Source organism: Ceratotherium simum, chromosome 3 (genome assembly GCF_057802395.1).
Source record: "Ceratotherium simum simum isolate JZ-2026a chromosome 3, ASM5780239v1, whole genome shotgun sequence".
In the NCBI taxonomy this organism is placed as follows: Eukaryota; Metazoa; Chordata; class Mammalia; order Perissodactyla; family Rhinocerotidae; genus Ceratotherium; species Ceratotherium simum.
This window is the reverse complement of record NC_141902.1, coordinates 56272954-56294919: the sequence shown is the minus strand read 5'-3', so window position 1 is coordinate 56294919 and position 21966 is coordinate 56272954. Positions and strand designations below refer to the sequence as shown.

Sequence of the window (21966 nt, the reverse complement as noted above, 5' to 3'; positions counted from 1 at the left end):
AAAGAGGAAGGATTGGCATGGATGTTAGCTCAGAGCTGATCTTCCTCACACACACAAAAAAATAATAAAATAAAATGATCATTCTGCCCCCAAACTATTATTTGTATATAATCTAGTGACAATAATGATTGCAATGTTTTCTGGAATAAGGTTTTACTATTTAAACCATCAATGCAATCTGTTTTTATTTAAAAAAAAAAAAAAACAGAAAAATAAAACCCCACAATGATCTTATATATAGGCAAGTTGTTTTCACTCTCCATTTATTTTCCTTTTAAAGTACTACATATGTGAACTCAGTATTAGTTACATTACCAAAATTCTAAAATCATTAAGGTTATACATTAAAAAAATAATTGTTGGCCGAAAGACCAAGGAAACGGTGACTTAGAGTAGATAGAAGAGCATGTTACAGATCTGAACCGATTTTTATTTATATTTTATATCATTCATTATTCACATTTGTTCAATGACTGTCATTGTAAATACAATAACCCATTTTCAGCTTTTGCCTGAGCTGTCACTAAAACTGAAACTCTTTTCTAAATAGCATTTTTCATGAGCACCAATGGATAAAACTGTCAACAGTTTAGTGACAGCAGAAATCATTTCTGAACCCAGACTGATAATGTGGTCATATTTAACACCACACCACATATTTAAATATTTTCAACCCTCATTTAGGGCACATTTTCCTCCTATACGCATAAGAAAGGAAGAAATATGCCTGGTTGGCAGTGAATGTGAGGGATGAAGGAAAAATCATCCTTTAAAACATAGTAAACCTATTATTATCAGAAGCCAGAGGTAGAACAATGTTACAGGTAGACTCTTGACTCCCTGCCCTGGCACATTAGCTCACCTGCTGCCAATAAGGCTGACACCCCTTTTTCTACGACTCTGAGGCTTGTTAGCTTCCTCTTCAGCCTTAGACTCAGCTCATCTCAGTGCCTGAAGTCATTAGCAAGAGATAAATTACTCCTTTCAACCAATTTGCTTTTCCACTAGAGGGTGAGGACTGTGAGGAGACCCCAACCTCAGTCAACAATTTCAAACATAAGTTGCCGTTTCACAACAGTAGTGAGATGAGCCCTTCAGACACTGTATAACTTATGTAACAAGTAAAATACTGATTGCCTAGGTGCAAATCCTGACTCTGCTCTTCATTCTGTGCCTCAAGATCCTCATCTGCAAAATGAGATCGCTGTGCCAAATTTTTAAGGGTGGTTTTAAGAATCACAAGTTAATACTTGTGAAACTATTATAATTATTATTTAAGCTTAGAACATTAAAATGTTTTCAATTTCTCCAATGCTTTTCCAGCAAAATGCAGCCAAGAGTATCAGACTGGATTCCTACTAATATTCACAGTTGACCTTGGACAAGTCACTTCACCTCCTTTGGCCTCACTGTCTTATCCAGGGTCTTAAGCAACCCTTCGTAAGTAATAAATATTCTAAGATGGTCTTAATGAATGTTGTGGAATAAGCAAACTTCATAATGAGGAAATTAGAGCAATTAGATCGCCCAGACCCTCTAGTTTTAACACTTCATGTGACTCATTATCTCCCAATAGGACTGTGGGGAACAAATGAAACGCAGTTGGCTATCTACACTGGGAAACACTACTGCAGAACACCGTACCATTTGCTGAAAAGAGTTTTGAAGTTATCTATACAAAATATTACATCTTTTGCTGTGATAATTAATCCAGTATCATCTCTGCCAATATTGGACTGAAAGGCCTGAAAGAATAAATACACCTTTATTTTCTACAAAGCGGCTGTCCGTGTCCTAGAGTCCCCAGCGGGCAGAAGGCGCCCCGACGGGAGGGCCTGGGGCTGCGCGCCCTCAGAGCAGCAGCAGGGGGCCCAGCAGCAGCTCGCCCTGGCCCAGCAGGCGGCCCCGCTCCAGGCCGTGGCCCTTGTTCTCGGCCTTGACGCGCACGGCCAGGCGGCGCAGCTCGTCCTCCGAGAGCCCGTCGAGGCAGAAGTCCTGGTCGAAGGCGGCCTTGCGGCTCCGCCGGACCACGGCGCTGCGCTGCTGGCGCGTCTTGCCCGGCGGCTGCAGGACGAAGCTGACGCGGCAGCCGACGGCGCGGGGCTCGGCGGCTCCTCCGGCCAGGCCCTCGGCGCGGAGCAGCCGGACGCGGAGGCGCCCGCTGGCCGGGCTGTACTGGGCGGCCAGGCGCAGGGCGCCGCCGACGCGGTCCAGAGCCACGGTGCCCTCCGCCTCCAGGCGCTCGGGCCGCGGGCAGGCGGGCGGCGGCGGAGAGGCGCAGGGGGCCCGGACGGGGTACCTCGAGCCGGCGCCGCGCTCCTCGTCTTCGTCCCCGCTGTACACGGCGCGGGCGCGCGCCAGGCTGCGACTCCGGGCCGGCAGCGCGCGTCTCAGCAGCCCTTCAGGGGCGCGCAGGAGGCGGCGTCCGCGGGGCCTCGGGGCGAGCGCGTCCCGGGGCGGGCGGGGACCACCGGGGGCCGCGGGGGTGGTGGCGGGGGCTCCGCCCCGGGCCACGAGTGGGGCGTCTCCGCCGCCACCTCCCAAGGTGTGGGCCCGGGGTCGGGGCGCGGCGGCGCGAGGGCCTCCGAGGAAGAGCGACTCCTTGCGGCGCGTGTGCGGGCTCTCGAGCAGCGCGCAGAAGCCGTAGGCGGTGCGCGCGCGGGGCAGGTGCTGCAGCGAGAGCGCGGCCTGCGAGCGCGGGTCCCAGTCCGTGCGCCCGGCGCCCTCGTTTGTCTCTGCTTCTTCGCCCCAGGAGTCCCGGAGTGCAGCCAGGGCCGGGCAGGGCGCGAGTCGCGGGGGGATGCAGAACTCGGGGATGCGGTCCGGGGTGAGCACGTTTGCGCACGCGGCGGGCGTTACGGTCCTGGCTCTGCGGGATCGACCCTGGAGAAACCCATTTCCGCCCCGTAGGAGGCGCTCGGGACCCCAGCAGAGCCGCTCGAGGCACCACATCAGGCGGCAAGTGCCGGATCCGGGCCAGCCTCTGCTGGAGCTGGTCAGCCTGCAACGCCCAAGCGCACACTGATCGTCAGACCGAGCCCTGCAGGGCGCAGCAATTCCTCTCTCTTTTCTTCTACTTTTGGTGTGCTTCCTCCTGCCTCCCCCGGGACAAGGCAAACTGCCCCTCACCTGCTATTGCAAATTATGTTTCAGTGATTGAAAAACAATCGTTCTTCTCTTGTCCTGTCTCTATTCCGTAGTTACGACTACTTCGGGGCTTGTTGCTTTAATCTGGATCCGCCTTTGCTCGCCTAAGGCGGAGATTCAAAAGGTTGGCCTCTAACTTTCGTCTCACTTTCCTCCATGCCACGAGGCGCTTTGCTTGGGCAATCGTTTCCTAAATCCTTGGATTCTTGCACTCTAGTCCTCAGCTGGAATTAAAATAATAATTGTTATCCCCTCAAATAATAACAATAATAATAACTTGCTCTCCCTTTTTAGGCGCAAAGAGCCTCAGAGAGCCCCAGGGGGAGTTAAGCAAGGCTATGGGTCCCTCCTAATGTACCTGGGGTCCAGTGAGATGGGTCTCTGCACCATTCAGCTTGGGGCATCGACCTGGAGAGGCGCGCAGCCCCTGGGACGTTCAAAGCGCGCACGGCGGGGTTCAGTAGCACTGTTCACAGACAACTGGCCGGAACCTTTATACCTGGGGCCTGGGACGCCGGCCAGTGGGCGGGCGGGAGCGGCGCTGCTTGGTAACCTGACGCCAGGCCTTCCCTTCTGCCACGTGGCTGGATCTGCTGCACACATTCAAGAGATCCAATTCTCTCTCTTTCCTGCTTTGAGTGGGGATGTTATCCTGAACAAGTTTCCATTTCCTCACGGTGTAAAAGAGGGTTGTGTTTACTATATCATAGAGTCTTTGCGAGGATCGACGGACATACTGAATGTGAATGCACAGAAGCACTCTACACCCATTATTAAAAGAAGATAAAAGTCAGGTTTGTCTTATTCTTACCTATAGTCTCCCCCAAATCCAGCCTTTCAGTTGCTCAGCTTTCGAAGTTCCTTACCTGCTTTCTGGTTTTCAGTTCTGATTTTAAATGTTTTTTCTTTGTTGATTATAAACCACTCTGGGTATAGGGAACCTTATGGGGTGCTGGAAATATTCCACATCTTAATCTGGGTGGAGTTACAGGGGTGTATCCATATGTTAAGAAATCACTTAGCATACACTTAAGATTACATATAAGGTTGTATTTATCTCATACCTCAGTTTAAAAAGTCAACCCCCTTCTTAAGCCACGTGTGCTGATTTTTGATTGGGAAAATACACTCCTGCTTATAATTGGGCTGTTGGAACCATTCCTTGGAGGCACCCTGACCACATCCACCTTCCTAGGCTGTGCTCCGGAGAGACCCTGTTCCTTCCTTTTGAAAACTGACCAGTGTTCACTGTAAAAGAGCTGCTTCCAGCTAGCTCAGGTTGAAAGGGATCTGAGGCATTGTTGTGTATTGGTTTAATATATTTTCAAATACACTTGCTTATGACTTAAGTTGTTTTAATTCACTTGTTTACGACAAAGACAAAAAAAGCTGTTGTTTTGATATAAGAATGAAGTAAATTGTGTCAGGATGTCATCTCATCTGTTGTCGTCAATAAAGAAGTCAGTAGCCCAGCTGCTGAGGGGCCCTGCTAGGGGCTTATCAGTAAGAACAACTGGAGAAGCAACTATGACAAGGGGACATTCAGAGAGACTCAGTATAAATACTGAGAGTTTGTGAGAATTATTCGAGAGTGTTCTGTCTGGGCAAGGTGACTCTTTGCTGATCTAAATAGCTCTCGGAAGATCTTGAGACACTTGCTCTGGCTTTGGCCAAGGCAACTCTTTGGTCAGCAGTGGTGTTAAATGGTGCAGCAGTCTCAGGAAGAGAAGGGACACCTGACAGTCCTTGAAGTGATAACTTTAGGAGCAGCCTATCCTGCTGTCAACACCAGTGCTGTTGTTCCCTAGCAACATGCTCTAGCAACAGGGGACTTGTCACTTTTGCCCTGGCAGCTGGAAGTCAGCTCTCAGTTGGCCTAGCCGCCTCTCCCGAGTGCCTACTCATGTACAAAGGTACACCTTGAACTAAATTTGGACTTTATTCCTTTCATCATCCCTCGCCTGGAATAATAATGTGATTAATCTATCATTGGTTTGGAGTATATTATGCTTTTTCTTTATTGGCTTATCAAAAGACATTATCTTGTATGCTAGTGGCTTGTGAAACTATTATAAATGCCACAGTGAACCTGTGTTAAATAAACTCTTGGCAAAGACAGTCTCCGTCTCTGAGCATTTTTTGGCCCCCGAAACAAAACAGTCATTTTGATCAGCATTTGGGTGTATGCTGTTTCTGCCTAAGATACTGCCTTGTAAATTAATTGCTTCTCCTAATAATGTTCAATAAATTAAACTGAATTCATGCAAAGGTGATTTCAGGATGGGCCACGTGCATTTTGTTTCCAGGATATACATACACAGGCACTGTGCTTGATTTACATATAGTTTCTAGAATTATCACATAAACCTTGCAAATTATGATTGTTCCTAGTAATTTACCAAGTTCACATAGGGAAATGGAGGAAATAATACATACTAACAGGCATAAATGAGTTTTTTTGGGATTAAATGACTCTAATAATGTAAAATACTTAGCACGGTGCCTGGATCATGATAAGTGCTAAATACACTGAAGCAGTGATTATTATTAATAATAATTAAAATAGAAGGGAAGTTGTAGAGTGTAGTGGTTAAGAAAATTGGGTCTGAAATCAGATCTAGTTTTGATTCCAGAATGGCCACCCACTATGTGACCTCGAGGAAGTCACTTATCCTTTCTAAGCCACAGTATCAAATGTAAAATTAGGAGGTGGGGCCTTTGGGAGGTAATGGGATTAGTGACCTTATAAAAGAGACCGAGGAGAGCTCCCTCACTCCTTCTGATAGTAAGAGTATCTACCTACAGGGTAGCATATAATAAGATATGCATATAAAGAGTTTAGCATAGAGCCTGACACACACAATGTCAGATATTATATTTATTGTTATTACAGAAGAGAGCAAAAGTTCATTAGTTCATTTATTCATTGAAAACAATATTTGCAGAATGCTTCTTGGGTTCCACATGCTAGTCAGGTGGTTCCGGGCTGTACAAGATCATATCAGGTATGTACATCTGTGAGAAGAGGAATGAAATGATGAGGATGAAATATTTGAATTCCATCTGGCTGAGGCAGGAGTGAAACTGGGGGCTAACCTGCTTTAACTATACTCAGTTGTCTGTTTGCAAAAGCAGTTAGATAATGCATTACTAAAACCCACCTACAGACAACATCTCTGACGCTTAGGTCATCATGGTAATGGGTGCTTGAATTTTTCAGGAACTGAGAGTCGAATCCTTGTCCAGTTCAGGCTGGTTAAGACCACCAACTCATCAACTGGGCCTTCTTGGATGACCGATAGGTGACCCTTTGACTTCAAGGAGCTGAAAACTCCACCCTCAGATCATGGTAACGCCAACATTTTTGAACATGCGTCCTATGAATAGCCATTAAGCTTGACTACCTTTGTGCAGATCATCAATTACCTCACTTCTCCTTACCTCCAATCATCTATCCCCACACTTCAGACCACCCCATCCCTCTATCCCATAAATATACCTAATCCCCATCTTTCAGAGAGGTAGATTTAAGATTTGTTCTCCCATCTCCTTGCTTGGCTGCCTTGTGAACTAAACACTCTCTCTGCTGCAAACCTGTCATTTGGTGATTGGCATTCTGCAATCCACTCCAGAGCTTTCTCCCAGTTAACCCTCCTAACTTTTCTGACAGTCCATGGTGTCATGCTTATCATGTGGTGGGCAAAATGAGCCTAGTTTGGTAACAGGAGGGAGAAGAGACTATTGACCACGATTTATATATTTAGTCTGGGGGGCAGGGTTGGTGGGTCCCTGGGTTTACCATGCTTTTGACTAGCTACTTCTTTGTCTTTTTATATCATCTCCACTCCTGGCCAAAATTCTTGGGCCAGTGCTAAATCTATGGGAGAATGATTACCAAATTATATACTCAAGGGTCACATGCATGTGTTTTGACTCAACTTTTCTTGGGAGAAAAGATGATGTTGGCTCTGCAAGTGAGAGCCCAGAGAGCCCTTAGTTAAAATGGTGAGGCTCACAATCTGCGAAGAGTTGTTAGGCAAAGCTATGTTGTGGTGGGAGAAAGGGAAAAAGCACCAGGGCATGAGAAATTTAGGAGTGAAGAAATATAGACTCTGGAGTGAATCTATCCTAGGTTCAAATCTGTTGTGCAAGTTTTTAGCTATGGGACTGTGGGCAAGTTAGTTAACCTCTTTGAGCCAAGCTGTAAAATGGGAGTAATAATACCTATTACACAAGATTGTGTGAGGGTTAAAAATGCATGAAATGCCTGGCACATAGTAAGTGCTGGCTAACAGGTAGCTGTTATTATTACTATACAGGTTTGCTTAGCTAGGGATTAACTGATTCACACATGGACTCCTTTAAAAACATTTTCTTCTTGGCAAAGCAAAGCAGATATGCTTTGTTTTTATTAACAATTCACCTTCTTCAATAACACTTTAGAAGCAGAGATTAGACATATCCTGTATAAGATTTCTTGAAAACAGCAGAGACTTGCCCTCGCATGGCTGGTCCCCTGTGACCACATTAAGCCTTATGTTTAAGTACTTACCTCGGGAGCGTGAGCCATGCAGTCCTTGTGAGGATGGTGTAACAGGATGAGGCCCTGTCCTTGGAACACACAAATCTATTCAGAGGAAGTCGCGGCCGTTCTGAGCTCACAGCTATAGTCACGGGAACATCCAGTAATGGAGCTGGAAAACAATTCTGCGAAGTAAGCATAAATAGATCACACACCATTGAGGCCAGAGATGCTCTTGGAGTAGAAGGAAACTGAGCAATTTAAAGCAGACTTAAATAATATATAGGAGGTTGAGTGTTGAGGAAAGCAAGAAGAAGGTTTACAACCAAATAAAATACTGGTGTTGTGACTTATCCATCTCATTCAACACAACTGGAGTAAGGAGTAATGGAAAGAACACAGACCAGGAAATCAGGACACTTGGGTTTTAACTCTGACAGTCACTAACTCATTGCGAGACTTTGGCAAGTCCCTTAATTCTCTCTCATACTCAGTATCTCCATCTGTCAAATGAGAGGATTGGATTAACCAGGTAATATTTATTTTCCTCTGGCTCTAGCATTCTGCGATCCCCTCTAGAGCTTTCTCCCAGTTAACCTTCCTAACTTTTCTGACAGTCCATGGTGTCATGCTTATTCTCTATCTTTCTCTTTCATTTCCCTTTTCCCCGCAATTCCCTTTTGCTTTTCTCAACAAATCCCAGAATTGCGGAATCGGGTGTGGGTATGGGGTAGTGTCAAGTTAGAATTTCTTATTTTTCCATTTTTAAGCAAGAGTTTTTAATATTTAAAAAGTGTCCCTAATTTTGACTTTTGTTTTTAACAGAAATAATATTTTGCTAACCTTTTTACTACTCATTCCCTCATTGCAATTGCCTTTGTTGTCCTTCTCATTGTTCTTAAGCCAGAATGAATGTAAGAACTATAATTACTAGAATGTCATTTTCTTTGGTTAACCTCTGTCTCCCAATTCCTTTTGGTATAGAACTATACATTAGAGTACTAATGGTGTTTCCAAACTATAACATTAGTTATAGTTTGTTCTGACTTGGGACTGTAAATTTCTGACTTCAAGAAGTATGGAAGATTTGGGGCATTACGGTGTACACATAATAATCAATCCCTCAACACATACTGAAAAAGGAAAATATTAAAAATTAAAAGCTTTTAATACTATATGGTAATAGCATTATTTGTCCTGACAGTTTTGAGCTGAATTTTCCACCCAGAGATTTTTCTATTCTGCCATTTACCTTTCAAAGTAAGATCTCAGAGAATTATGACTAGCCTAGTGGTAATTTAACTGTAATTATTGAAAGAGAAAAGGGTGGCAGTGCTCAGGGAGCTGAAGGAAATTAATACCTGCTGTGTAATTTTGGGGAAATCACTTAATATTCCTGACCTTAATTTTCCTTTAAAATGGAACTACTACTACCTGCATTATTTATCTCACAGATCTTTTGTGAGGATTACGTGAAAATGTATATCTTGGCATAATAACGGCATGATAGCTCACGAGGTATAGCCGAAGAACTATTAATAAAATGGAATAATGCGTGTAAAAGCATGCATGTGCATTATTCTTTCAAAAGTGTAAAGTACCATAGAAGTGCAAGAAATTATTATTACATGAGGATTAGTATCGCCCACTTCTTCCACTAGATTACACTTTCCATTCTATTTGTTTTAACACGACTTTTTGCCTATGGCATCTTTTGTATCGTCTTGCACTGTTATGCCTACAGTCTTGCACTGTTTCTTAACTTTTTATGGTGCATGCCATAACATAATACTGTTTTTGGCATCCCCGTCTGTGCATAGTTGGTATGAATGCACAAGGAGAGAGGGATTGTTGGAGAAGCAGGGGGTGGATTAGAAAAAACTTGGGGACAGACTGAGGAGGGCTTTGTGAACACTGGAAAGTTATTGGGTGTTTCTGAGCTGGTAAGTAATGTTTAAGAGGAGACAAGAGGCCCAAAATGGAGTCACTTGTGCTAAGCTGCACCAAAACTTAATACCTAACCTAACTGCAATTTCAACCTTCCCAGGAATGTGACCTTTAACCAGTCAATCTGGAATTTCCTGGTCGGCACAAGGAGGTAATCCACTGATAGACCCCTTCCATTTTTCTTAGGAGGGTGACCTTGCCTGAAACAATACATTCTTGGTTAATAATTTGCTTTTTTTTTACCACTTCCTCTCTGGCTTAAAAAAACTTTCCTCTTCTGCAGCTTGATGGAGCTCCTTTCTATTTGCTAGATGGGATGCTGCCCAAATCATGAATCATTTAATAAAGCCAGTTTGATCTTTAAATTTAACCAGTTGAATTTTTGTTGTTTAACACTAACCTGAACTCACCTGTGCTTTGGAAAATTAGCTCTGGTGGCAGTGTGCAGGTGTATGGAGAAGGGAAAAACTAGAGGCCAGGAGGCCAGTGAGAACTGCATGGTCCAGGTGAGATATAAGAATTTAGGAAAAGTAAAACAGACAAAAGTAAAATAGACAGGTTTGGCTGTTAATTGGTTGTGGATGGTGAAGGAAAGAAGTCTAAATGCCTTGTAGGTATTTTGTCAGGGTGACTGAGTGAGGAAAAACAAATCAAGGATTTATTTTCTGTATGCAGGAGTGGAGGATGGAGGTGGGTATGGATAGTACTTGTTAGTATTGGTTTTGTCTTTTACATCCATTTTACATAACACCAATTGAAGATGTTTTGACTTTTTTTCCCTTCTCCAATGGACTTTGAATTTAAGAAATGATTTTTGTTTTTGATCCTATACAAGCCTAAGTCGTTGTCTTAGTCCGTTCAAGCTGCTATAACAAAATAACCATAGACTGGGTGGTTTAAAAACAACACAAATTTATTTCTCATAGTTCTGAAGGCTGGGAAATCCTAGATCCAGCCGATTCAGTGTCTGGTGAGAGCCCAATTCCTGGTTCAAAGATGGCCCTTGTCTTTGCTATGTCCTCACATGGCAGAAGGGGCAAGGGCGCTATCTGGCATCTCTTTTATATTAAGAACATTAATCCCCATTCATGAAGGCTCTGTCCTCAAGACCTACTTACCTCCCAAAGGCCCCACCTCCTAATACCATCACATTGGTGTTTAAGGATTTCAACATATGAATTTGGGGCGGGGGAGGGAGCACATTCAGTCCATAGCAGTTGTTTAAGAGCAACTTACACATAGTTGATAAGACATTTCCTGTAACAAAGAATTTAATAAATGCTTGTGACTACAAATAACCTTAGCATTTCTCAGGTTTATTTCTGTTTACTGCATCTCAATAGCTTCTTCAAATATATTTTAGGAAAAAAGTCCAGTTCTCTCACGAAAATTGGTTTGGCAACGGGTGGTTAAATTTCACTAACGTAGAAAGTCCTTGCATTATAAAAGTCCTGTTTTCAAAGTCTTCCCACACCAGGGACAATTCAACGATGGCATGGAAGAAAGTGATGTAAAAATAACAGCTAACCCATACTTAAAGGAAGAAAAGTACTACATTTATTTATTTCCCTAATGGGATAGATAACTAAGAAGTGGCTCCGGAATTAAGAACGAATCAGGCGCAAAAGGGAGCAAGAGAATGGCAAAACGCACATTCAGTTCCCACTCTGCCATCTTAACGCTGCAGTTCTGTTCCCCCTCATCCCACTTTTACATCATTAAAGCGTGTTTTCATGAAGCAAAAAGCGGAGACCTTGCCCCAGGCGGAGTGGATATGTAGCAGGACAAGGGTGCAGCGTCTCCTTTTCCCCGCCTAACCCACAGGTGAAGGGGTGGCTGCTTAGGAGGCGCGCGGGGTGGGCTCGAGGCCTGGGCGGCGCCAGGCTCCCGTCGGGTCGCTTGGGGCGAGGCCCGGGAGCTGCTTTCGCCCAGGACCGTTGGGCTCGGCAGCCCCGAGGTCAACAGGGGCCGGGAGGCCGAGCGGCCACGCATATGTCTCTGTGCTCTCTCCTTTTCTTCCCTAACATCCTTTTCCTCTCATGCAGGCCCTCGGACACGACTGGACACGACTGCCGAGGCACGCCCAAAGCCGACCTCCCCGCCGCTCCCCCGCCCGCCCTCAGGCGGCGGCAGCTGCAGCGGCGCATACCACCCGGTCCCGTCCCCCGCGGTCCCTCGCGGCGGCGGCGCGCCTGCGCACGGCCAGGTCACGCGCGGCGCGGGGGCGGGCCGGCGCCCTAGGGGCTGTCATGCGGGGCGCAGGTCTCCGCCCTCAGTGCGCCGGGTGGTTCCGGCTCCTCCCTCTGCCGCCTGAGCCCCACCATGGTGCTGGAGTCGGTGGTCGCAGACCTCCTGAACCGCTTCCTGGGGGACTATGTGGAGAACCTGAACAAATCGCAGCTGAAGCTGGGGATCTGGGGCGGTAAGCGAGGGGGCGCGGCCGGGGGGCTGCGGCCGCCGGCTCAGGGGCCCACGCCGCGTGCTCGTCTGTCCCGGTTCCAGCCCGGGCCCTGCTCCCTTCGCCGCCTGAGAGTCCGCCTCCGCGGAGGGCGCTCGGGGGGAGCCCCCTCCACAGGCGGCAGGTGCGGGGCGCCGCGAGGCCTGTGCCCGCCTCCGCTGCCACAGGGTCCCGGGGCCCCGCCCCGGGTGGGGAGACGCGGCAGGATAGCGCTCGCGCTGCGCCAGTGCCTGCTTTTCCTGTCTCTGAGGCCGAAGCCCCTGCCCTGACCCGCCTTGCCCACCTTGGGGGGTCCGCTAGCTGCCGGCAGCGTGACCCCTTTGGCTCCACAGCATAAAAAAGCCCTTTCTGCTGTGGCACCGCGTGCAGTGAGGATGGCTGCGTAGTCACAAACGCCCAGATAAAGTGGCACCGAGGAAAAAGAAAAAGGAGATTGCGTCTCGCAGTTATCTTTTCTGGCATTCTATAGCCTGCAGGAACCGGCTTCCTTCTGGTTGGGATTGCAGGGTTTGGGAAGGGATCAGCAGCAGCAGATCATTACGAAAGGCGTGTCAGTAGGGCGTCTTCTTGTTAGTAGTTTCAGCTTCTGAGAAAGTGATTTCTTCCCCTAGTATTTACTTCTCCTTCAACGAGAAGAGGGCTTGCAGTTTTTTGTTGGAGGGATAGAAAGAAATTCAGGCCACGACCAGCATCATCATTAATTAGGTGCAAGCCACGAATTTACGCCAACGTTTCTATCCTAGAGGTTAAGTGTGTAGAAGTAGACAGTAGTATGCTTGCACACTCTTCAAAAAGCTAAATTATTTGCACTAATTACATATTAAACTTTGGGGATACTTTCTCACTCTACAAATGACCTTTGGAAAGAGAGAGAGAGAGAGAGAGGGAGGGAGGGAGAGAGAGAGAGAATTAACCCTGAGCTAACATCTATTGCATCTTCCTCTTGTTGAGGAGGATTGGCCCGTGAGCTAACATCCGTGCCCATGCTCCTCTGTTTTGTATGTGGGACACCGCCCCAGCATGGTTTGATGAGCAGTGGGCGTAGGTCCCAGCCCTGGATCCTGGCGAGGAACCGGCAGCCCAAGTGGAGGGCGGGAACTTAACAGCTACACCACCTAGCTGGCCCTATGGGTGGAACTGCGTTTAATTCCGTCAACAAATAGTTATAGATCTGTGCTGTCCCATAGCGTTGACACTCACCACTGTGGCTGTTGAGCACTTGAATTGCGGTTAGTGCGAATTGAGATGTGCTATAAGTATAAAATATTAAGTTTCGAAAATGCTCAATAGCAGAAAGTATGTAATATCTAAATTTTTTAATGTTGGTTACATGTTGAAATAATATTCGATTATATTGGGTTAAACACAATATATTATTAAATATATATTATATATAAAACATGTAATATGTAATATATTATTAAATGTATATTATATAAATACATAAGTATATTAAATATATACAGTGTATTATTAAAATTCATTCCCCCTTTTTACTTTTTTCTTTTTTTTCTTAAAAACCTGGCTCCTGGGACCAGCCCCGTGGTGTAAGTGGCACTGGTTTGTGGGTTCAGATCCCAGGCGGGGACCTACGCCACTCCTCAGCCATACTGGGGCAGCGACCCACATACGAAGTAGAGGAAGATTGGCACAGGTGTTAGCTCAGGGCTAATCTTCCTCAAGCAAAAAAAGAGGAAGATTGGCAACAGGTGTTAGCTCAGGGCAAATCTTCCTCAGCAAAAAAAACCCAGAAAACAAAAAAAAAACCCTGGCTCCTAAAATTTATAGTTACTTATGTGAACCATATTTTTATATTGGGCAATGTTGTTATAGAACCATGAGTGCTGCCCTAAATTGTGGAGGAGCCTGCTTTGAATAGGTTACTATTAAATCATTCAGTTGGTTCAGTGTCCTTTGCCCAACAATACATACTTTGTCTACATGTCCTCCTCCCAAACTAAGTAAATGTGAAAGAGGAGTAAAGAAGGGGACATGTAAGGAATTAAATGTCCACTGCCTCCTGCAGTGATCGAGTGTTTCTTCAGAATACTGTCTAATACTACAAATTATTGCTTCTAGTTTGTAAACATTATTTGAAATCTGAAAAGGTCTGGGGCTAGCATTTAGGAAACCTGCTGTTCTAGGTTGTTGTGATAGACAAGCATTTATCTTACGGGGCCTTAGTTTCTTCATCTTAATTTAAACTTTAAAAAAAATCATACCAAATAATATAATATTCCTATGTAATCACTACTCACAATGACTTACCCGGGTTATAACATTGTGCCCTATTTACCTCAGACTTTTTTTTTTTTTAAAGAAATAAAGTTTATGGATAGATTCAAAGATTCCTTCCCTACCAAATTTTCCTTTTTCTTTAAAATTAGGGGTTGGAGTAGGTAGCATCTTTGGGACCTTCAGTGCCAGTACTCTGTGGTTCTAATTGTAAATGTTTTTACTATGAAATTGTGAAGTATACTGCCTGAGGAATTTGAACTTTTTCACAACTGAAATTAAAATACCATAATTTTATGTCATTTACTCCTCCTCTTTTTTGGTGAAATGTAGGAAAAGAGACTTTCTTTTCTTTCATCTCATTTTTTTTTTCTTTTAGAAAAAGCATTCTGCAAGTGGGCAAAATCAACTTGATAATAGCTCTGAGCAAATGAACTCATTTCTTTCAGCAGTTGTATCCAGTGGAAGTCCGATCAGGGATTTGCACAGCTTTATCAGCCCATAGTTCTGCTTCTGTAAAGTTTTGCTGTCTTTTATTTTTATGGTTGTTATAAAGGAAGCTAGAAGTCATGAGCTTTGCTGTTATTGCTCAATATATTTTCTTTAAAACACTAATTCCCCATTAAAATAGAAAGGCAAAATATGTGAGTTGACTATTTCTGTTCTTTGAAAATATGCTGAAGAAATTTATCTTAAACTTTTTATGGTAAACAAGTGGGAATATTAATTTAATGAAATAGCTGATATTTATGACATCCATGATGTTGACAAATTTTATAAAGAACTGAAAATTTTATGTAATCTTATTTGGAAACTATTTGCTTTAGCAAATAAGGTTTATGTGTCATAGAGTTTGACTTTTCCAGTGTTTTCCTTGTTAAATTTTCACATCTTGAGAAAGGGAAGGGTTTAACCTGTAAAAATTTCACACAGCTGATCTTACTATAAACTAAGGTGATTTTTTTTTTTTTTGTGAGGAAGATCAGCCCTGAGCTAACATCCACGCTAATCTTCCTCTTTTTGCTGAGGAAGACCAGCTCTGAGCTAACATCTATTGCCAATCCTCCTCCTTTTTTTTTTTTTTTCCCAAAGCCCCAGTAGATAGTTGTCTGTCATAGTTGCACATCCTTCTAGTTGCTGTATGTGGCACGCGGCCTCAGCATGGCTGGAGAAGCGGTGCGTTGGTGCGCGCCCGGGATCCGAACCTGGGCCGCCAGTAGCGGAGCGCTCGCTCGCGCTTAACCACTAAGCCACGGGGCCGGCCCTAAGGTGATTTTTCTTAACTGGAGTATTTGAGTAGGCGAAGGCAGTGATTTTCAACCGGGGATGACTTTGCCATCAAGAGGATATTTGGCAATGAGACATTTTTGGTTTCACACTGAGGGACAGAGGTGTGCTACTGGGATCCAGTGCATAGACTCCAGGAATACTGCTACATCCTGCAATGCACAGGATGGCTCCCCACAACAAAGAATTATCTACCCCAAAATGTTTGTTGGGAAACCCTAGTCTAAGGAGAATATTGAGATTGTCGTCTTCATTTATAGGAGATCCTCTGGGTGCTGAACAAGTCGTAGTAAGAAGTAAAAAAGGACTTAGAGGAAGTATATGCCTCATGAAATTTATAACTTGAGAGAAACAGATGTCTTATGAAGTGACCGAAAGGTATTATGTCAGTAAAAATGCATAATCTTTGTTTGGATGATATCAGGAAGAAGTTTTAAGAATCAAAATGTTTTGTTAACATAATTTGAAAAAGATTATGCTGTGCATACATTTGTACTTATATAGGCATTCACAGTGAAATCCACAATAAACAAAAAGTTGTAGAGTGAGAAGGATGGGGAAAATTATTTGAATGTCTAGAATCAGGAATTGTACTGTGTATATTACCTTTAAATTGGAGAAGCAAAAAAACAAAAACCACCTGTCATTTTCTTCCTGTTTTTATTCTTTTAAAGATTTTTTTCATGCCAAGCAATTCCTGTGTATTTTTAAAAGTGATTTAAGCAGGGTGATCTTTTAAAAATTCTTCCTGTTGTAGAAAAATGAGGCCCTGATTATTTACTAGCTGTGGGACCCATGGGCAAAACATTTTAATTATTTAAGCCTCAGTTTCCTTATCTGTAAAATGGGGAAATAACATTGTGTGTTTGTGAGAACAATTTTCTGAAAATCCGTTGTAGTTATAATTGTTAAATTGTTAATACTGACAGTAATAGTGATGATAAACAGGCCTAGCTGAGTGATGGAAAACAGCCTGCTTTGTTTTATTTTGTTTTCATAAGCATGTTTTTTTTTTTTTTTTACTTTTTGTTTATTGCAGTAACATTGGTTTATAACATTGTAAAAATTTCAGGTGTACATCATTATACTTCTATTTCTGCATAGATTACATCATGTTCACCACCAAAATACTAATTACAACCCATCACCACACACATGTACCGAATTATCCCTTTCACCCTCCTGCCTCCCCCCTTCCCCTCTGGTAACCGCCAATCCAATCTCTGTCTCTATGTGTTTGTTTATTGTTGTTATTATCTACTACTTAATGAAGGAAATCGTACGGTATTTGACTTTCTCCCTCTGACTTATTTCACTTTGCATCATACCCTCAGTGTCCATCCATGTTGTCACAAATGGCTGGATTTCATCGTTTCTTATGGCTGAGTAGTATTCCATTGTGTATATATACCACATCTTCTTTATCCATTCATCCCTTGATGGGCACTTAGGTTGCTTCCAAGTCTTGGCTATTGTAAATAACGCTGCAATGAACACAGGGGTGCATGTACCTTTACAAATTGGTGTTTTCAAGTTCTTCGGATAAATACCCATCAGTGGAATAGCTGGATCATATGGTAGTTCTATCCTTGATTTTTTGAGGAATCTCCACACTGTTTTCCATAGTGGCTACACCAGTTTGCACTCCCACCAGCAGTGTATGAGAGTTCCCTTCTCTCCACATCCTCTCCAACACATGTTGTTTCCTGTCTTGTTAATTATAGCCATTCTGACGGGCATGAGGTGATATCTCATTGTAGTTTTGATTTGCATTTCCCTGATAGTGATTTTGAACATCTTTTCATGTGTCTGTTGGCCATCTGTATATCTTCTTTGGAGAAATGTCTGTTCAGGTCTTTTGCCCATTTTTTAATTGGGTTGGTAGTTTTTTTGTTGTTGAGATGCATGAGTTCTTTATATATTTTGGAGATTAAGCCCTTATCAGATGTATGGTTTGCAAATATCTTCTCCCAATTGTTAGGTTGTCTTTTCATTTTGTTGATGGTTTCCTTTGCTGTACAGAAGCTTTTCAGTTTGATGTAGTCCCATTTGTTTATTTTTTCTATTGTTTCTCTTGCCTGGTCAGACATGGTGCTTGAAAATATGTTGCTAAGACCGATGTCGAAGAGCGTACTGCCTATGTTTTCTTCTAGAAGTTTCATAGTTTCAGGTCTTACATTCAAGTCTTTAATCCATTTGGAGTTAATTTTTGTGTATGGTCTAAGCTAAGGGTCTACTTTCATTTTTTTGCATGTGGCTATCCAGTTTTCCCAACACCATTTGTTGAAGAGACTTTCTTTTACCCATTGTATGTTCTTGGCTCCTTTGTCAAAGATTAGCTGTCCATAGATGTGTGGGTTTATTTCTGGGCTCTCGATTCTATTCCATTGATCTGTGTGTCGTTTTGTGCCAGTACCACGCTGTTTTGGTTACTATAGCTTTGTAGTATATTTTGAAATCAGGGAGTGTGATACCTCCAGCTTTGTTCTTTTTTCTCAGGATTCCTTTAGCTATTCGGGGTCTTTTGTTGTTCCATATAAATTTTAGGATTCTTTGTTCTATTTCTGTGAAAAATGTTGTTGGAACTTTGACAGGGATTGCATTGAATCTATAGATGGCTTTAGGAAGTATGGACATCTTAACTAGGTTAATTCTTCCAGTCCAAGAGCATGGAATATCTTTCCATTTCTTTGTGTCTTCTTCAATTTCTTTCAAAAATCTTTTATAGTTTTGGGTGTACAGATCTTTCACCTCTTTGGTTAAGTTTATTCCTAGGTATTTTATTCTTTTTGTTGCAATTGTAAATGGGATTGTATTCTTAATTTCTCTTTCTGCTACTTCGTTGTTAGTGTACAGAAATGCAACTGATTTTTGTATGTTGATTTTGTATCCTGCAACTTTACCATATTTGTTTATTACTTCTAAAAGTTTTCTGGTGGATTCTTTAGGGTTTTCTATATATAAAATCATGTCATCTGCAAATAGTGACAGTTTCACTTCTTCCTTTCCAATTTGGATCCCTTTTATTTCTTTCTCTTGCCTGATTGCTCTGGCTAGGACTTCCAGTACTATGTTAAATAGGAGTGGTGACAGTGGGCATCCTTGTCTAGTTCCTGTTCTTAGAGGGATAGCTTTCAGTTTTTCACCATTGAGGATGATAGTATGTTTTTTCTTAACTTCAGACGTTAGGGTTTTCATATTCTCTAGCGTGATAATTTTTTGTAGAGCTAACACCACATATGTAAACATTTCTTATTTTCCAAACGAATTTCTTAAAAACTTATTTATGTTTGAATTTACACTTACAAACTTATATTACCTGCCAGCTAGTTTGTAAGATAGGTTTCAACATTCAGAAAAGTGCCTGGTGGGCATGTTGCTGCCTATGCAGGTAGGAAGGTTTATCCAGGTTTTTGTTCCCCACAGACTAGTACCAGGAGATGAATTGCACAGCCCTTAGCTATTTGAGGTGTGTCCAGGATATAATTGTTTTAAGAGTAAAACAATTTGAAAAGGTATTTGACAAGGTATGTTAAAGCACCAGATCTTGTGCAATTTGATTTAAGTAATATTGTTGCAGTGTAGAACCTTTGTGAGTTTGATTTTTCAAGGTGATTTACTGTGGCAAGTTGGCAGGAAAATCCTTAATTTAGAATTCTGCTGCTCTCACTTCTCTTTGACAGGTAGAATATACATAGAGGCTGTGTTGTGTTGGATGCAAGGAGTGGCTGTGGTGACCAGGAGTAGGAGCCAGGTGGAGTGCTTTCAGAGTTTGTAGCTCTGCAAACCAGGCTGAGCCCATGCTGATTACTTTACTGTCCTTCGCCTACCCCTGACACTTTTCCATCAGCTGCCAGGTATTGTTGGGGTGGAGCAGCATGAAGAAGGAGGAAACCTGGGTTCTAATTTCATCTCCAATACTGCCTCTTTTGTGTGGCTTTTGGCAAGTCACTGACCAGTGACCACTAGTTTCTTATCTGTAAATGAGAGAGTTAGACAAGGTCATCTCTTCTGGCTTTAAATTTCTGTGATTTGAACAAGTCCAGAGCATTGTGCGCGCCTTCATTAGATAAGTGATACTGCCACTTGCTCTGCTTTCATGGTGAGAAATGGTAGTCAAATAGTGTATTTGTTTCCTTTCCTTTTTGTTCTTCGCTCAATATTGGTGAGCAAAGAGTCACAGTCATGAAATATGACATGATAAATGAAGTTCCAGCCTCATGCTGATATTTGCAAATCCAAATCTGATATATCACATTATCTTAACAGGTAGCTGTGGGGTAGCTTGAGAATGCAAGAAAAAGCAGGTCTCTTTGCTTCTTTTTACTTTGATACATAAAACATAGCAGTATCTATGTAGAGAACTTTTTTAGTCTCTTCTTCCCAGCCAACACTTGGTATAGTGAAGGCCACATTTCTCATTAGCTTGTCCTATGCCATGTAAAGTAAACAACAAAAAGTTCAATATTGTAATGTAATATACTTAGGCTCAGTTATTACAATTAAGGCAATGCTTAAAATTTTAAAGTGAAAACACCTTTCAACATATTTAAATAGCATTATAAATTAAAAATTCACCCCTTTTCTAGAAATAAAACTGGAAGTTGATACTTTGGTAACCATTCTACTAGGAAGCTCTGCCACCTTACTCACTGTTATGAGATCCCTGATGTGTACTTGAAAGGGAGAAGGTTCAGTGGTATCATGGCAGCTTCCCACCTTTCGTTGCCAGGACTTTCTATTTCAACAGGGAAATGGAAAGAGTAAGAGTCAAATGTTTCCTTTCCCTCTTCCAGCTTCTCCTCCCCAGACGAAATCACTGTGAACTCTTGTTAAAAGGGGTATCGACTGGTTAATTTGGATTAAAAAGCTAGATTCAATTGAAATGAATCACTACAATATTTTCTTCAGTATTCTTTATGAGAAAATATTAGTTATTAAAGTAATTTGATTTATGCTTTAAAAAAACCGTTCAGCCATTTACTTTAGCTCACTTTGGAAAATGAACATGTCTGAATATTTTGATATGCTTTCAAATAATGAGTGTTTATGTTAGAGATACATAAAGGAAATCTTAAAAATAAATACATAGCACTACATATTCTTTTTTTCACTATTTTACAATATGCAAAGCTAGTTTCATGGATTAGGGCATGGCATTTTTGTTGGTGGTTTGGTTTTTTGTTTTTAATGACAGTTTTGGGTTAATCTCTGTGTTTTATATTAAGAACATTGACCAGGGAGTCAGGAGACATAGGTTCTATTCTTAGCACTGCTGCAGGTTAATTGTATAACCTTGGATAAATCACCTAATCTCTTTAGGCTTCAGTTTCTTCAGGTATAAAATGAGAGGGGATTAGGTTTAAATATCTTTATGCTACTGAATAGTTCTAAATTATAACTTGTGAACTTCTGTCTTTTGTTTTTGGAACATGTAGATTTTTTTTTTCTTTGTGCTGAGGAAGATTAACCCTGAACTAATATCTCTGCCAGTCTTCTTCTACTTTATATGTGAGGCACTGCCACAGCATGGCTGAGGAGTGGTGTAGGTCTGCAACCGGGATCCGAAACCGCAAATCCAGGCTGCTGAAGCGGAGTCTGCCAAACTTAACCACTAGGTTGCGGGACTGGCCTCCAAAATGGAGATTTTTAAGAAGTATTATAATGACCAGTTTGCAATGCCATTTCCTGCTTCTGTGTTTTCTACTGTGGCACTATCCTTTCTTCTCTTAATCCTAACACAAACCTTGATTCTAATCTATCTTTCTGGTCATATCCTTGTTAGTTGTACTAGTTTTAGTTTCCCTATTTGATTTTGGGTTTCTTCACACTCTTAAAATGCAAAGACCAAAAGTGGATCCACCAACTACACAGGCCTCTCAATGCTGAGTATAATTGTTGTATAGCGTTTTTTTTTTTTTTTTTCCAATGGAGATAGAATTATCTTCTGAATTAAAATTTTCTACCTTTTCTGCTCTGCTCTTTGGGAGATAGTGTGATGTTCTGAACCCAGCATTGGGCATCAGAAGATTTGAGCCCTGGCTCTACCACTCACTAGGTTGACATAGTATTCCTGGGTCAGTCATTTAACCTCTGTAAGCCTCAGTTTCTTTTGCTTAATATGTATGTCCTGCCTCGTTTACCAGGAGGCTGTGAGGATCAAGTAATGTAATAGATCTGAGAGTATTTTTTTAAATATAAAGGTTTATGTTCTTTTTTTTTTTTTTTTAATTTTATTTATTTATTTTTCCCCCAAAGCCCCAGTAGATAGTTGTATGTCATAGTTGCACATCCTTCTAGTTGCTGTATGTGGGACGCAGCCTCAGCATGGTGGGAGAAGCAGTGCGTCGTGCGCACCCGGGATCCGAAC

General features: G+C 42.5%; 2 protein-coding genes and 1 long non-coding RNA gene across 3 annotated transcripts in view; 1 reads left to right on the top strand and 2 right to left on the bottom strand.

Annotated features, from left to right (window-relative positions):
* Window positions 1–245: 245 nt before the first annotated feature.
* On the bottom strand, window positions 246–3646 carry LOC106800523 (C2 calcium-dependent domain-containing protein 4A-like). Its single transcript, XM_087428064.1, has 2 exons — window positions 3506–3646; window positions 246–3371 (listed from the first exon to the last, which is right to left on the bottom strand). Exon 2 carries the CDS (start codon window positions 2950–2952, stop codon window positions 1852–1854), a length of 1101 nt encoding a protein of 366 aa, XP_087284190.1. The 5' UTR covers window positions 2953–3371; window positions 3506–3646; the 3' UTR covers window positions 246–1851.
* Window positions 3647–6012: 2366 nt separating this feature from the next.
* Window positions 6013–12611, bottom strand: LOC147917574 (uncharacterized). The gene is made up of 3 exons (XR_015550991.1): window positions 12358–12611; window positions 7700–7854; window positions 6013–6162 (listed from the first exon to the last, which is right to left on the bottom strand). It is a non-coding gene; the product is annotated as an uncharacterized LOC147917574 (long non-coding RNA).
* The window catches only part of VPS13C (vacuolar protein sorting 13 homolog C), a 176509-nt gene continuing 166433 nt past the window's right edge, over window positions 11891–21966 (top strand). Inside the window, exon 1 of the mRNA XM_014780787.2 lies at window positions 11891–12038. Coding sequence (XP_014636273.2) covers window positions 11939–12038 — 100 coding nt within the window. The 5' untranslated portion in view covers window positions 11891–11938. The remainder of the gene's footprint in view (window positions 12039–21966) is intronic.